Source organism: Anomaloglossus baeobatrachus, chromosome 1 (genome assembly GCF_048569485.1).
Source record: "Anomaloglossus baeobatrachus isolate aAnoBae1 chromosome 1, aAnoBae1.hap1, whole genome shotgun sequence".
In the NCBI taxonomy this organism is placed as follows: Eukaryota; Metazoa; Chordata; class Amphibia; order Anura; family Aromobatidae; genus Anomaloglossus; species Anomaloglossus baeobatrachus.
The window spans coordinates 952,637,762-952,650,730 of record NC_134353.1 but is presented as its reverse complement, the minus strand read 5'-3'; the positions used below and the strand labels follow the sequence as shown (position 1 = coordinate 952,650,730).

The 12,969-nt window shown below is 53.6% G+C and overlaps 1 protein-coding gene across 1 annotated transcript in view; it reads right to left on the bottom strand.

The window, feature by feature from the left end:
* Positions 1–12,969, bottom strand: part of LOC142257041 (uncharacterized) — an 87,667-nt gene that overhangs the window by 33,597 nt on the left and 41,101 nt on the right. Inside the window, exons 7-10 of the mRNA XM_075329099.1 lie at positions 12,135–12,311; positions 11,929–12,052; positions 11,780–11,847; positions 11,476–11,578 (exon numbers count right to left, since the gene is read on the bottom strand). Coding sequence (XP_075185214.1) covers positions 11,476–11,578; positions 11,780–11,847; positions 11,929–12,052; positions 12,135–12,311 — 472 coding nt within the window. The remainder of the gene's footprint in view (positions 1–11,475; positions 11,579–11,779; positions 11,848–11,928; positions 12,053–12,134; positions 12,312–12,969) is intronic.

The window sequence follows — 12,969 nt, the reverse complement described above, 5'->3', positions numbered from 1 at the left end:
AGACACTCTCCGAAGGGATGTGATCGCTACCAGAAAAGCCACTTTCTGTGATAGTCGAGAAAGTGAAACATCCCTCAGAGGCTCGAAGGGCGGCTTCTGGAGGGCAACTAGTACCCTGTTCAGATCCCATGGATCTAACGGCCGCTTGTACGGGGGTACGATATGACAAACCCCCTGCAGGAACGTGCGCACCTTAGAAAGTCGTGCTAGACGCTTCTGAAAAAAGACGGATAGCGCCGAGACTTGCCCTTTAAGGGAGCCGAGCGACAAACCTTTTTCTAACCCAGATTGCAGGAAAGAAAGAAAAGTAGGCAATGCAAATGGCCAGGGAGACACTCCCTGAGCAGAGCACCAGGATAAGAATATCTTCCACGTTCTGTGGTAGATCTTAGCAGACGTGGGCTTTCTAGCCTGTCTCATGGTGGCAACGACCCCTTGGGATAATCCTGAAGACGCTAGGATCCAGGACTCAATGGCCACACAGTCAGGTTCAGGGCCGCAGAATTCCGATGGAAAAACGGCCCTTGGGACAGTAAGTCTGGTCGGTCTGGTAGTGCCCACGGTTGGCCGACCGTGAGATGCCACAGATCCGGGTACCACGACCTCCTCGGCCAGTCTGGAGCGACGAGTATGACGCGGCTGCAATCGGATCTGATTTTGCGTAGCACTCTGGGCAGGAGTGCCAGAGGTGGAAACACATAAGGGAGTCGGAACTGCGACCAATCTTGCACTAAGGCGTCTGCCGCCAGAGCCCTTTGATCGCGGGACCGCGCCATGAAGGTCGGGACCTTGTTGTTGTGCCGAGACGCCATTAAGTCGACGTCCGGCACCCCCCAGCGGCAACAGATTTCCTGAAACACGTCCGGGTGAAGGGACCACTCCCCTGCATCCATACCCTGGCGACTGAGGAAGTCTGCTTCCCAGTTTTCCACGCCCGGGATGTGAACCGCGGATATGGTGGATGCTCTGTCCTCCACCCACAACAGAATCCGCCGGACTTCCTGGAAGGCTTGCCGACTGCGTGTCCCTCCTTGGTGGTTGATGTATGCCACCGCTGTGGAGTTGTCCGACTGAATTCGGATCTGCTTTCCTTCCAGCCACTGCTGGAAGGCTAGTAGGGCCAGATACACTGCCCTGATTTCCAGAACATTGATCTGAAGGGTGGACTCCTGCTGAGTCCACGTACCCTGAGCCCTGTGGTGGAGAAAAACTGCTCCCCACCCTGACAGACTCGCGTCTGTCGTGACTACTGCCCAGGATGGGGGTAGAAAGGATCTTCCCTGTGATAATGAGGTGGGAAGAAGCCACCATTGCAGAGAGTCCTTGGCCGTCTGGGACAGGGAGACTTTCCTGTCCAGGGAAGTTGTCTTCCCGTCCCATTGGCGGAGAATGTCCCACTGAAGTGGGCGCAGATGAAACTGCGCAAACGGGACTGCCTCCATTGCTGCCACCATCTTCCCCAGGAAATGCATGAGGCGCCTTAAGGGGTGCGACTGACCTTGAAGGAGAGACTGCACCCCTGTCTGTAGTGACCGCTGCTTGTCCAGCGGAAGCTTCACTATCGCTGAGAGAGTATGAAACTCCATGCCAAGATACGTTAGTGATTGGGTCGGTGACAGATTGGACTTTGAAAAGTTGATGATCCACCCGAAAGTCTGGAGAGTCTCCAGCGCAACATTCAGGCTGAGTTGGCATGCCTCTCGAGAGGGTGCTTTTACAAGCAGATCGTCTAAGTAAGGGATCACCGAGTGTCCCTGAGAGTGCAAGATTGCTACCACTGCCGCCATGACCTTGGTGAAAACCCGTGGGGCTGTCGCCAGACCAAATGGCAGAGCTACGAATTGAAGATGGTCGTCTCCTATCACGAAACGCAGAAAGCGTTGGTGCCCTGGAGCAATCGGCACGTGGAGATAAGCATCTTTGATGTCTATCGATGCAAGGAAATCTCCTTGAGACATTGAGGCAATGACGGAGCGGAGGGATTCCATCCGGAACCGCCTGGCGTTTACATGCTTGTTGAGCAGTTTTAGGTCCAGAACAGGACGGAATGAGCCGTCCTTTTTTGGCACCACAAAGAGATTGGAGTAAAAACCTTGCCCTTGTTCCTGAAGAGGAACAGGGATCACCACTCCTTCTGCTCTTAGAGAGCCCACCGCCTGCAGAAGGGCGTCTGCTCGGTCGGGATGTGGGGAGGTTCTGAAGAACCGAGGCGGAGGACGAGAACTGAACTCTATCCTGTACCCGTGAGACAAAATGTCTGTTACCCACCGGTCCTTGACCTGTGGCAGCCAAATGTCGCAAAAGCGGGAGAGCCTGCCACCGACCGAGGATGCGGAGAGAGGAGGCCGAAAGTCATGAGGCAGCCGGCTTGGAAGCGGTTCCTCCGGTTGCTTTCTTGGGGCGTGAGTGAGCCCGCCAGGCATCTGAGCTCCTTTGCTCCTTCTGAGTCCCTTTGGACGAGGAGAATTGGGGCTTGCCCGAGCCTCGAAAGGACCGAAACCTCGACTGCCACTTCCTCTGTTGAGGTTTGCTTGATCTGGGCTGGGGTAAGGAGGAGTCCTTACCCTTGGACTGTTTAATGATTTCAGCCAATTGCTCACCAAACAGTCTGTCTCCAGATAGTGGCAAGCTGGTTAAACATTTCTTGGAAGCAGAATCTGCTTTCCATTCCTTTAACCACAAGGCTCTGCGCAAAACCACAGAGTTGGCGGACGCCATTGAGGTACGGCTCGTAGAGTCCAGTACCGCATTGATAGCGTAGGTCGCAAACGCAGACATTTGCGTAGTTAAGGACGCCACTCGCGGCACTGCTGGACGTATGATAGAGTCCACCTGTGCCAGACCAGCTGAAATAGCTTGGAGTGCCCACACGGCCGCGAATGCTGGAGCAAACGACGCGCCGATAGCTTCATAGACAGATTTCAACCAAAGGTCCATCTGTCTGTCATTGGCATCTTTAAGTGAAGCCCCATCCTCCACTGCAACTATGGATCTAGCCGCAAGCCTGGATATTGGGGGATCCACCTTTGGACACTGGGTCCAGCGTTTGACCACGTCAGGGGGAAAGGGATAACGTGTATCCTTAAGACGTTTGGAGAAACGCTTGTCTGGATAAGCATGATGTTTCTGGACTGATTCTCTGAAGTCAGAGTGGTCCAGAAAAGTACTCAATTTACGCTTGGGATACCGGAAATGGAACTTCTCCTGCTGTGCAGCTGCCTCCTCTGCTGAAGGGGCTGGGGGAGAAATATCCAACAGTCTATTGATGGCCGCTATAAGGTCATTTACCATAGCGTCACCATCAGGGGTATCTAGATTGAGAGCGGTGTCAGGATTAGATTCCTGATCATCCATCTCTGTCTCTTCTTCTCGCTGAGACCCTGACCAGTGTGATGACGTCGAGGGTCTTTCCCAGCGAGCCCGCTTAGGCTGCCTGGGACTGTCATCCGAGTCAGAGTCTTCAGCCTGTGATGCCTGGGACCCCCTTGAAGTACGGATTAGTTCCAACTGGGGGGGACCGGGGAGCATAGACACAGCAGTGTCCATGGTCTGAGTAACTGGCCTGGACTGCAAGGTCTCCAGGATTTTTGTCATAGTCACAGACATCTTATCAGCAAAAACTGCAAATTCTGTCCCCGTCACCGGGGCAGGGTTCACAGGCGTCTCTGCCTGGACCACTACTACCATAGACTCTGGCTGCCGAAGTGGCACAGGGATTGAACATTGCACACAATGGGGGTCATTGGAACCTGCCGGTAGATTAGCCCCACATGCGGCACAAGCAGTGCATACCGCCTGTGCCTTGGCACCCTTGCGTTTTGCGGATGACATGTTGTTGTCTCCTCAGAGCAATATAGGGTATAAGCCAAGAAGCGACTGTACAGTGCAATATAAATATATATGGTACAGGGAAAAAGTGCACCAAATAACACTGTGGCACTAGTGGGGCCAGTACTTATGTGCAGCTTACCGCCCGCATAAACGCGGGTGTGTGGTCGCCAGAGCCCCTTGTCTGAGTCCCCCAGAGCCTGTGTCCGTTCTCCAGCCAGACTGCATGCAGGAATGGCTGCCGGCGTCCTGTGGAGAGGGGCGGGCCCTGGGCGTGTTGAGACCAAGAGCGGGAAACATGCGTCCCCACTGTGCCCAGTGAGAGGGCTGGAGTATGTAAATAAGACTCCAGCCCTCGGCGCTGACTATAGAACAGCGTCTCTCCCTTTCCCTGATTGACAGGGTGGGGGCGGGAACGAAGCAGAGCTAGGCCGCAAAAGCCGGGGACTAGATTTATGAGCGCTGCCGCCGTAAAAGCGCGGTCAGCGCGAGTCCCCGGCGCACTACAAGTCCCAGCCGCGCCGCCGCTCCCGGAGCGGCCGGCGCAGTAGTTCCCAACACATAAAGTCACTCAGCTAAGCTGCAGTGACTCTAACCCCAGCGCGCAGCGCTATTGTCCCCGGCGCACTAGCACACCCAGCAAGTCTGGAGTGTGCGTGGCCTGTCTGTGCGGGGACACAGAGTACCTGACTGTTGCAGGGCCATGTCCCTGACGGTACTCAGCTCCTCCAGCAGGGTCTCTGGGTCTGTGGATGGAGCCCGGCCTCAGGGTTTGGGGGCCGGTAAGATCCCACTTCCACAGAGCCCCTCAGGGGGATGGGGAAGGAAAGCAGCATGTGGGCTCCAGCCTCCGTACCCGCAATGGGTACCTCAACCTTACAAACCGCAAGTGGGGTGAGAAGGGAGCATGCTGGGGACCCTATATGGGCCCTCTTTTCTTCCATCCGATATAGTCAGCAGCTACTGCTGACTAAACAGTGGAGCTATGCATGGATGTGTGCCTCCTTCGCACAAAGCTTGAAAACTGAGCATCCCGTGACTCCACGGGGGGTGTATAGCCAGAAGGGGAGGGGCCTTACACTTTTTAGTGTAATGCTTTGTGTGGCCTCCGGAGGCAGTAGCTATACACCCAATCGTCTGGGTCTCCCAATGGAGCGCCGAAGAAATATTTCCCGGATCCGTACATTCCTTTCCCAAGAAGCTGCAAAAACCCTAATACACGCCCTTATTATCTCCCGTCTGGATTATTGAAACCTCCTGCTCTGTGGCCTCCCTTCTAACAGCCTCGCACCCCTACAATCTATTCTAAACTATGCTGCCCGGCTAATTGACCTGTCCCCCCGCTACTCCCCGACCTCTCCTCTCTGCCAATCCCTTCACTGGCTTCCCATTGCCCAACGACTCCAGTTCAAAACACTAACCATGACATACAAAGCCATCCACAACCTGTCTCCTCCCTACATCTGTGACCTAGTCTCCCGGTACTTACCTACACGTAACCTCCGATCCTCACAAGATCTCCTTCTCTACTCCCCTCTCATCTCCTCTTCCCACCATCGCATCCAAGATTTCTCCCGTGCCTCCCCCATACTCTGGAATGCTCTGCCACAACACATTAGACTCTCGCCTACCTTGCCAAGCTTCAAAAGGAACCTGAAGACCCACCTCTTCCAACAAGCCTACAACCTGCCGTAACCCTCAGTCTGATACAGCTCTACCCTAAACCTACTGTATCCTCATCTATCCCTTGTAGACTTTGAGCCCTCGCGGGCAGGGACCTCTCTCCTCCTGTACCTGTGACTTGTACTGTTTATGATTATTGTACTTGTCCCTATTATGTACACCCCTTTCACATGTAAAGCGCCATGGAATTGATGGCGCTATAATAATAAATAATAATAATAACATATTATAGCCCGGAGGAGATGGCACAAATGAGGAGACCGTTCCTTGACACAGTCTGGTACCATACAGAAAAATTACGAGACACCTTGGGAGGTTTGGAAGTGGGAGAATGAGGGGGGCTGATGGGGAAGAACTGAATGGAATACGAGGTACCATAGGTATATCTTGAAATTTAACGCTTGATACGCGATGATCTGTGTATAAACTGTAAGCTGTGCTGAAGAGGTCACTAACACTCGTCTAAAAATAACAAGTACAACGGATTTCACTATCTTACGCTGAATTTCTATTTTCAAGTTGTTTTTTCTATGTAATGTTTTATTAAAATTAATAAAAGTATATTAAAAAAAAGGACAGAGGACAGGGCTCCATGTGTGAATCGGCCGAACACAGCAACCAAAATATTGTCTACAGCACTCACCCCACAAGTGGTACAAGCAGGTACAACGCTGGAAACTGCCCAGGAAAATCCTCCAGAAGCCGCTGCACTGACCACCAGCTCCGACTGCCCAAGACAGGGAACTGATCATGGAAGGAAAGGGGCTGCAGAGCGGTATAATCCAGGCGCTGCTAAAAGAGGAGGCGAGCCAGTGCAGGAACAATCAATTTTTACAGATTACCGCTCTGCAGCCCCTTTCCTTCCATAAATCCTCTATAAGATGGAGGAGTCAGCAACAGAAATGGACAACCAAGGAGAGATTTGTTACATTTCAGCATCTTATGATTAAAAATAAAATCTGTACATTTCTCTTCTAGAAGAAAATCAGAAAATACAAATACTTTATCCTTATTCCGATTTTTAAACTTGTCTCCTGCACATTCACTGATGAGATGACGTCAGTAGAAGAATCGCTCAAGAATCCCACCCCCCAATATCAGGATTAAAACACAATGGGTTATACACTTTGTGCAGAATTATTAGACAAATGAGTATTTTGATCACATGATGCTTTTTCTACATGTTGTCCTACTCCAAGCTGTATAGGCTGAGAGCCAACTACCAATTAAGTAAATCCGGTGCTGTGCCTCTCTGTAATGAGGAGGGGTGCGGTGTAATGACATCAACACCCTATATAAGGTGTGCTTAATTATTAGGCAACTTTCTTTCCTTTGGCAAAATGGGTCAGAAGAGAGATTTGACAGGCTCTGAAAAGTCCAAAATTGTGAGGTGTCTTGCAGAGGGATGCAGCAGTCTTGAAGTTGCCAAACTTTTGAAGCGTGATCACCGAACAATCAAGCGTTTCATGGAAAATAGCCAACAGGGAGGGTCGCAAGAAGAGTGTTGGGCAAAAAAGGCGCAAAATAACTGCCCTCGAATTGAGGAAAATCAAGCGTGAAGCTGCCAAGATGCCATTTGCCACCAGTTTGGCCATATTTCAGAGCTGCAACGTTACTGGAGTATCAAAAAGCACAAGGTGTGCCATACTCAGTTACATGGCCAAGGTAAGGAAGGCTGAAAAACCACCACCTTTGAACAAGAAACATAAGATAAAATGTCAAGACTGGACCAAGAAATATCTTAAGACTGATTTTTCAAAGGTTTTATGGACTGATGAAATGAGAGTGACTCTTGATGGGCCAGATGGATGGGCCAGAGGCTGGATCAGTAAAGGGCAGAGAGCTCCACTCTGACTCAGACGCCAGCAAGGTGGAGGTGGGGTACTGGTATGGGCAGGCATCATCAAACATTAACTTGTGGGACCTTTTCGGGTTGAGGATGGAGTGAAGCTCAACTCCCAGATCTACTGCCAGTTTCTGGAAGACAACTTCTTCAAGCATTGGTACAGGAAGAAGTCGGTATTGTTCAAGAAAAACATGATTTTCATGCAGGACAATGCTCCATCACATGCATCCAACTACTCCACAGCGTGGCTGGCCAGTAAAGGTCTAAAACAGGGGTGGGGAACCTTTTTACTGCTGGGGGCCATTTGGAATTTTCTATCAACCTTCAGGGGTCGCACAACATTATTATCTTAAAAATGACCCTGCTATATTTGATCAAACGATTAACTCATCGTGGCGGCTGGAGCTTTTTGTTTTTGGTGCAGCTATGATATTACGCGATATTGATCTTGTTGCTTCTCACAACTGCTTTTCCACGTTTGTGTCAGCTGGGACTGCTGTATATACATCACAAAGGAGATGCTGAGCCCATAAACATCACAGGAAATGCTGAGGGCATATACCATATTTTTCGCTTTATAAGACGCATCGGATTATAAAACGCACCCCAATTTAGACGTAAAAAAATAAAAATAGGGTCCGTCTTATACTCCGGAGTTCTCTTACCTTAGGGGGGCAGCAGTGGTGGTGAAGCGGGGTCACAGGAGGCAGAGGTTGTGCTGGCGGCGGGTCAGTGGCGGCGGGGTCCGTGGTGACAGGCGCGGCGGGGGCCCGTGGAGACAGGCGCGGCGGGGGCCCGTGGAGACAGGCGCGGCGGGGGCCCGTGGAGACAGGCGCGGCGGGGGCCCGTGGAGACAGGCGCGGCGGGGGCCCGTGGAGACAGGCGCGGCGGGGGCCCGTGGAGACAGGCGCGGCGGGGGCCCGTGGAGACAGGCGCGGCGGGGGCCCGTGGAGACAGGCGCGGCGGGGGCCCGTGGAGACAGGCGCGGCGGGGGCCCGTGGAGACAGGCGCGGCGGGGGTCCGTGGAGACAGGCGCGGCGGGGGTCCGTGGAGACAGGCGCGGCGGGGGTCCGTGGAGACAGGCGCGGCGGGGGTCCGTGGAGACAGGCGCGGCGGGGGTCCGTGGAGACAGGCGCGGCGGGGGTCCGTGGAGACAGGCGCGGCGGGGGTCCGTGGAGACAGGCGCGGCGGGGGTCCGTGGAGACAGGCGCGGCGGGGTCCGTGGTGACAGGCGCGGTGGGGTCCGTGGTGACAGGCGCGGCGGGGTCCGTGGTGACAGGCGTGGCGGGGTCCGTGGTGGCGGCAACAGCAGCAGCGGGTGAGTGGTGCAGCAGGCCGGTGCGGTGAGTGTCACAGTGTCCGCGGTCCCAGTTCAAATGATGGCATCTGGAGCGGCGCACGCACAGATGGAGCTCTCATCCAAGGGCTCCATCTGCGCACGCGCTGACTCCCGGAGTGGCGCGTGCGCAGATGGAGCTCTCATTCAGGAGCTCCATCTGCGCATGCGTCCGCTCCCGGCTCCATCATTTGAAACTGAGACCGTGGACACACTGCGAAACCTGGTGCACAGCCACCCGCACGCACAGAGTGGTAGCCAGCAGTACGCCCGTCCTCCCGCACAGAGAGGCAGCAGGCACCGACAGGCATCCGGCTGCTGCCCTCACGCAGGCACATGCACCCGACTGCCGCCTGCACACAGCCACAGGTACCGGGCTGACACCCGCAGGCAAGCACAGGTTCCCGGCCGCTTGCATGCAGCCTCAGGCACCCGCCCGATCACCGCACAGACAGGACCCCCTGGTAAAGCTATATTCGGATTTTAAGACGCACCCCTCATTTTCCTCTCAAATTTTTGGGAGGAAAAGTGTGTCTTATAATCCAAAAAATACAGTATATCAAAGGAGATGCTGAGGGCATATACATCACAGAAGACATTGGGGGCATACACATCACTGGGGAGGGCTGGGAGGCCTAGACATCACTGGGGAGGGCTGGGAGGCCTAGACATCACTGGGGAGGGCTGGGAGGCCTAGACATCACTGGGGAGGGCTGGGAGGCCTAGACATCACTGGGGAGGGCTGGGAGGCCTAGACATCACTGGGGAGGGCTGGGAGGCCTAGACATCACTGGGGAGGGCTGGGAGGCCTAGACATCACTGGGGAGGGCTGGGAGGCCTAGACATCACTGGGGAGGGCTGGGAGGCCTAGACATCACTGGGGAGGGCTGGGAGGCCTAGACATCACTGGGGAGGGTAGGGAGGACTAAATACTGGGGAGGGCTGGGAGGACTATACATCACATTGGACGGCTGGAAGAAATATAAGGACATCGTTGGGGGTACAGACATATAAGAAGGGCACAGGCAGCCCTGGGGAGAGGCAGCCGCAGGGGCACAGGCAGCAGTGTCGAGGGCGCAGGGACACAGGCAGCAGTGTCGAGGGCGCAGGGACACAGGCAGCAGTGTCGAGGGCGCAGGGACACAGGCAGCAGTGTCGAGGGCGCAGGGACACAGGCAGCAGTGTCGAGGGCGCAGGGACACAGGCAGCAGTGTCGAGGGCGCAGGGACACAGGCAGCAGTGTCGAGGGCGCAGGGACACAGGCAGCAGTGTCGAGGGCGCAGGGACACAGGCAGCAGTGTCGAGGGCGCAGGGACACAGGCAGCAGTGTCGAGGGCGCAGGGACACAGGCAGCAGTGTCGAGGGCGCAGGGACACAGGCAGCAGTGTCGAGGGCGCAGGGACTCAGGCAGCAGTGTCGAGGGCGCAGGGACACAGGCAGCAGTGTCGAGGGCGCAGGGACACAGGCAGCAGTGTCGAGGGCGCAGGGACACAGGCAGCAGTGTCGAGGGCGCAGGGACACAGGCAGCAGTGTCGAGGGCGCAGGGACACAGGCAGCAGTGTCGAGGGCGCAGGGACACAGGCAGCAGTGTCGAGGGCGCAGGGACACAGGTTGCCGTGGGGAAGCCCAAGGAGCACAGGCTGCCGTGGGGAGGACCGAGAAGCACAGGCTGCCGTGGGGAGGACCGAGGAGCACAGGCTGCGTGGGAAGGACCGAGGAGCACAGGCTGCCGTGGGAAGGACCGAGGAGCACAGGCTGCCGTGGGGAAGACCGAGGAGCACGGGATGCTGCAGGAGCACAGGCTGCCGTGGGGATGTGCAAGGGAACACACAGGCCTTTGGACAATGGAGGGGCACACAGGCATGGGAGCACAAACATACCTGTTGGACACTGAGGCAGCAGCTCCTCTTCTGGAACGAGAGCGAATCGAGCGCATACTCCACCCAGAAAGTATGTCATCACACTAGCATTGGCTTGCGTGAGAACTTAAGCTTCACAGGATCTAAAAAGCCAGCAGCAAGACGCAGTTGCCACCCGAGTACTGCGGTCTCTGGAATCTGCCCGGGGGCTGCATAAAAGGTTATCGCGGGGCAAAGGTTTCCCACCCGTGGTCTAAAAGATAATGACATGGCCCCCTTGTTCACCTGATCTGAACCCCATAGAGAACCTGTGGTCCCTCATAAAATGTAAGATCGACAGGGAGGGAAAACAGTACACCTCTCGTAACAGTATCTGGAGGCTGTGGTGGCTGCTGCACGCAATGTTGATCGTAAACAGATCAAGCAACTGACAGAATCTATGGATGGTAGGCTGTTGAGTGTCATCATAAAGAAAGGTGGCTATATTGGTCACTAATTTTTTGGGTTTTGTTTTTGCATGTCAGAAATGTTTATTTCTAAATTTTGTGCAATTATATTGGTTTACCTGGTGAAAATAAACAAGTGAGTTTATGTCTGTTCTGACACTGACATGAGTGTAATAGGAGATAATGGATTCTTAGTCCCTAAACTGGAGAAACCCCTCATCAGCCCTGACAGCGGATAATAGGAAAGCGCTGGAGCTCGTCCTCGCTCACATCGGCAGAATTCATGTCCAGCTGTATTTCTCCTCTATAACATAACTGCACATCCCGTGTTATCACCTGCACCGGGATCACAGATTCATTCACATTTCATGTGTATTGTACATGAAGGGTTAATATACCGCTGTAGAAACTGACACAGCAAAGAGCGGAAAATAGGAATGTGTGACTTGTGTGCGTTATTGGGTGGTCTGTACTCACCGGGGCGGTGATCTGTAGGAATCCCCTCGTTACTCCGCTGATCGCCCCTCACATTTCTCTCTGGAGAATTAATATTGCTCAGATCTTTATCCGGATCCAAAAGCTGCAAAACAAAATATTGTAAAAGTCCCCGGGAATAATGGAGATAAGATCCGGACATGTGAGGTCTGTGGTCAGCTGTGATCCTGCCGTCTCCACCGCTCTCATTACACAAGTATAAAACATCTAATACTGGAGGAGAAAACAAGACTGAACACAAGGAGGTCACAGCCGTCCACACCTCATAGGGGAGATCTCCATCTACCTGAGGATCCTGTGGAGGAGGAGGAGGAGCGGGACATCTCTCTGGGGTCGTCCTCGTACTGGAGAGACCTGCAGGAGACACAAACAGGACGGACATCATTATTACATACAGATAATTATAGGCCGGGTGTATTCAGTCCTGTCTATTACCTGGTGATGTGCGGGGCTGGGGCTCCTCCATCATCACCTCCTTGTACCGCTCCTTGTGTCCTTCTAGATACTCCCACTCCTCCATGGAGAAATAGACGCTGACATCCTGACACCTTATAGGAACCTGACAACACAATGATACCGTCATCACCCAGAATCCTCCAGTGCCGTCCTGTATAATGTCCCAGCATTCCCAGCAGTGTCACCTCTCCAGTCAGCAGCTCAAGCATCTTGTTGGTGAGTTCTAGGATCTTCTGGTCATTGATGTCCTCATGTATCCGGGGGTGAGGTGGAGGCCCCGGGATTGGGCTCAGGGTTCCTCCCCGTCCTTCACACACAGGGGCCTGACAGCGATCACTAGAGGTCTTCACTACTGTGTAATCCTGAGTGTGAAGACATTAATAATATCACTACAGACATTTCCAGAGTCCATCACCCCCCCGGTCATATCCTCTGTTATTCCCATAGATAATGATGTAATGTGATGACATCAGAGCCTCTCACCTCCCCGGTCATATCCTCTGTTATCCCCATAGATAATGATGTAATGTGGTGACATCAGAACCTCTCACCTCCCCGGTCATATCCTCTGTTATTCCCATAGATAATGATGTAATGTGATAACATCAGAACCTCTCACCTCCCCGGTCATATCCTCTGTTATCCCCATAGATAATGATGTCATGTGATGACATCAGAGCCTCTCACCTCCCCGGTCATATCCTCTGTTATCCCCATAGATAATGATGTCATGTGATGACATCAGAGCCTCTCACCTCCCCGGTCATATCCTCTGTTATCCCCATAGATAATGATGTAATGTGGTGACATCAGAACCTCTCACCTCCCCGGTCATATCCTCTGTTATCCCCATAGATAATGATGTAATGTGATGACATCAGAACCGCTCACCTCCCCGGTCATATCCTCTGTTATCCCCATAGATAATGATGTAATGTGATGACATCAGAGCCTCTCACCTCCCCGGTCATATCCTCTGTTATTCCCATAGATAATGATGTAATGTGGTGACATCAGAGC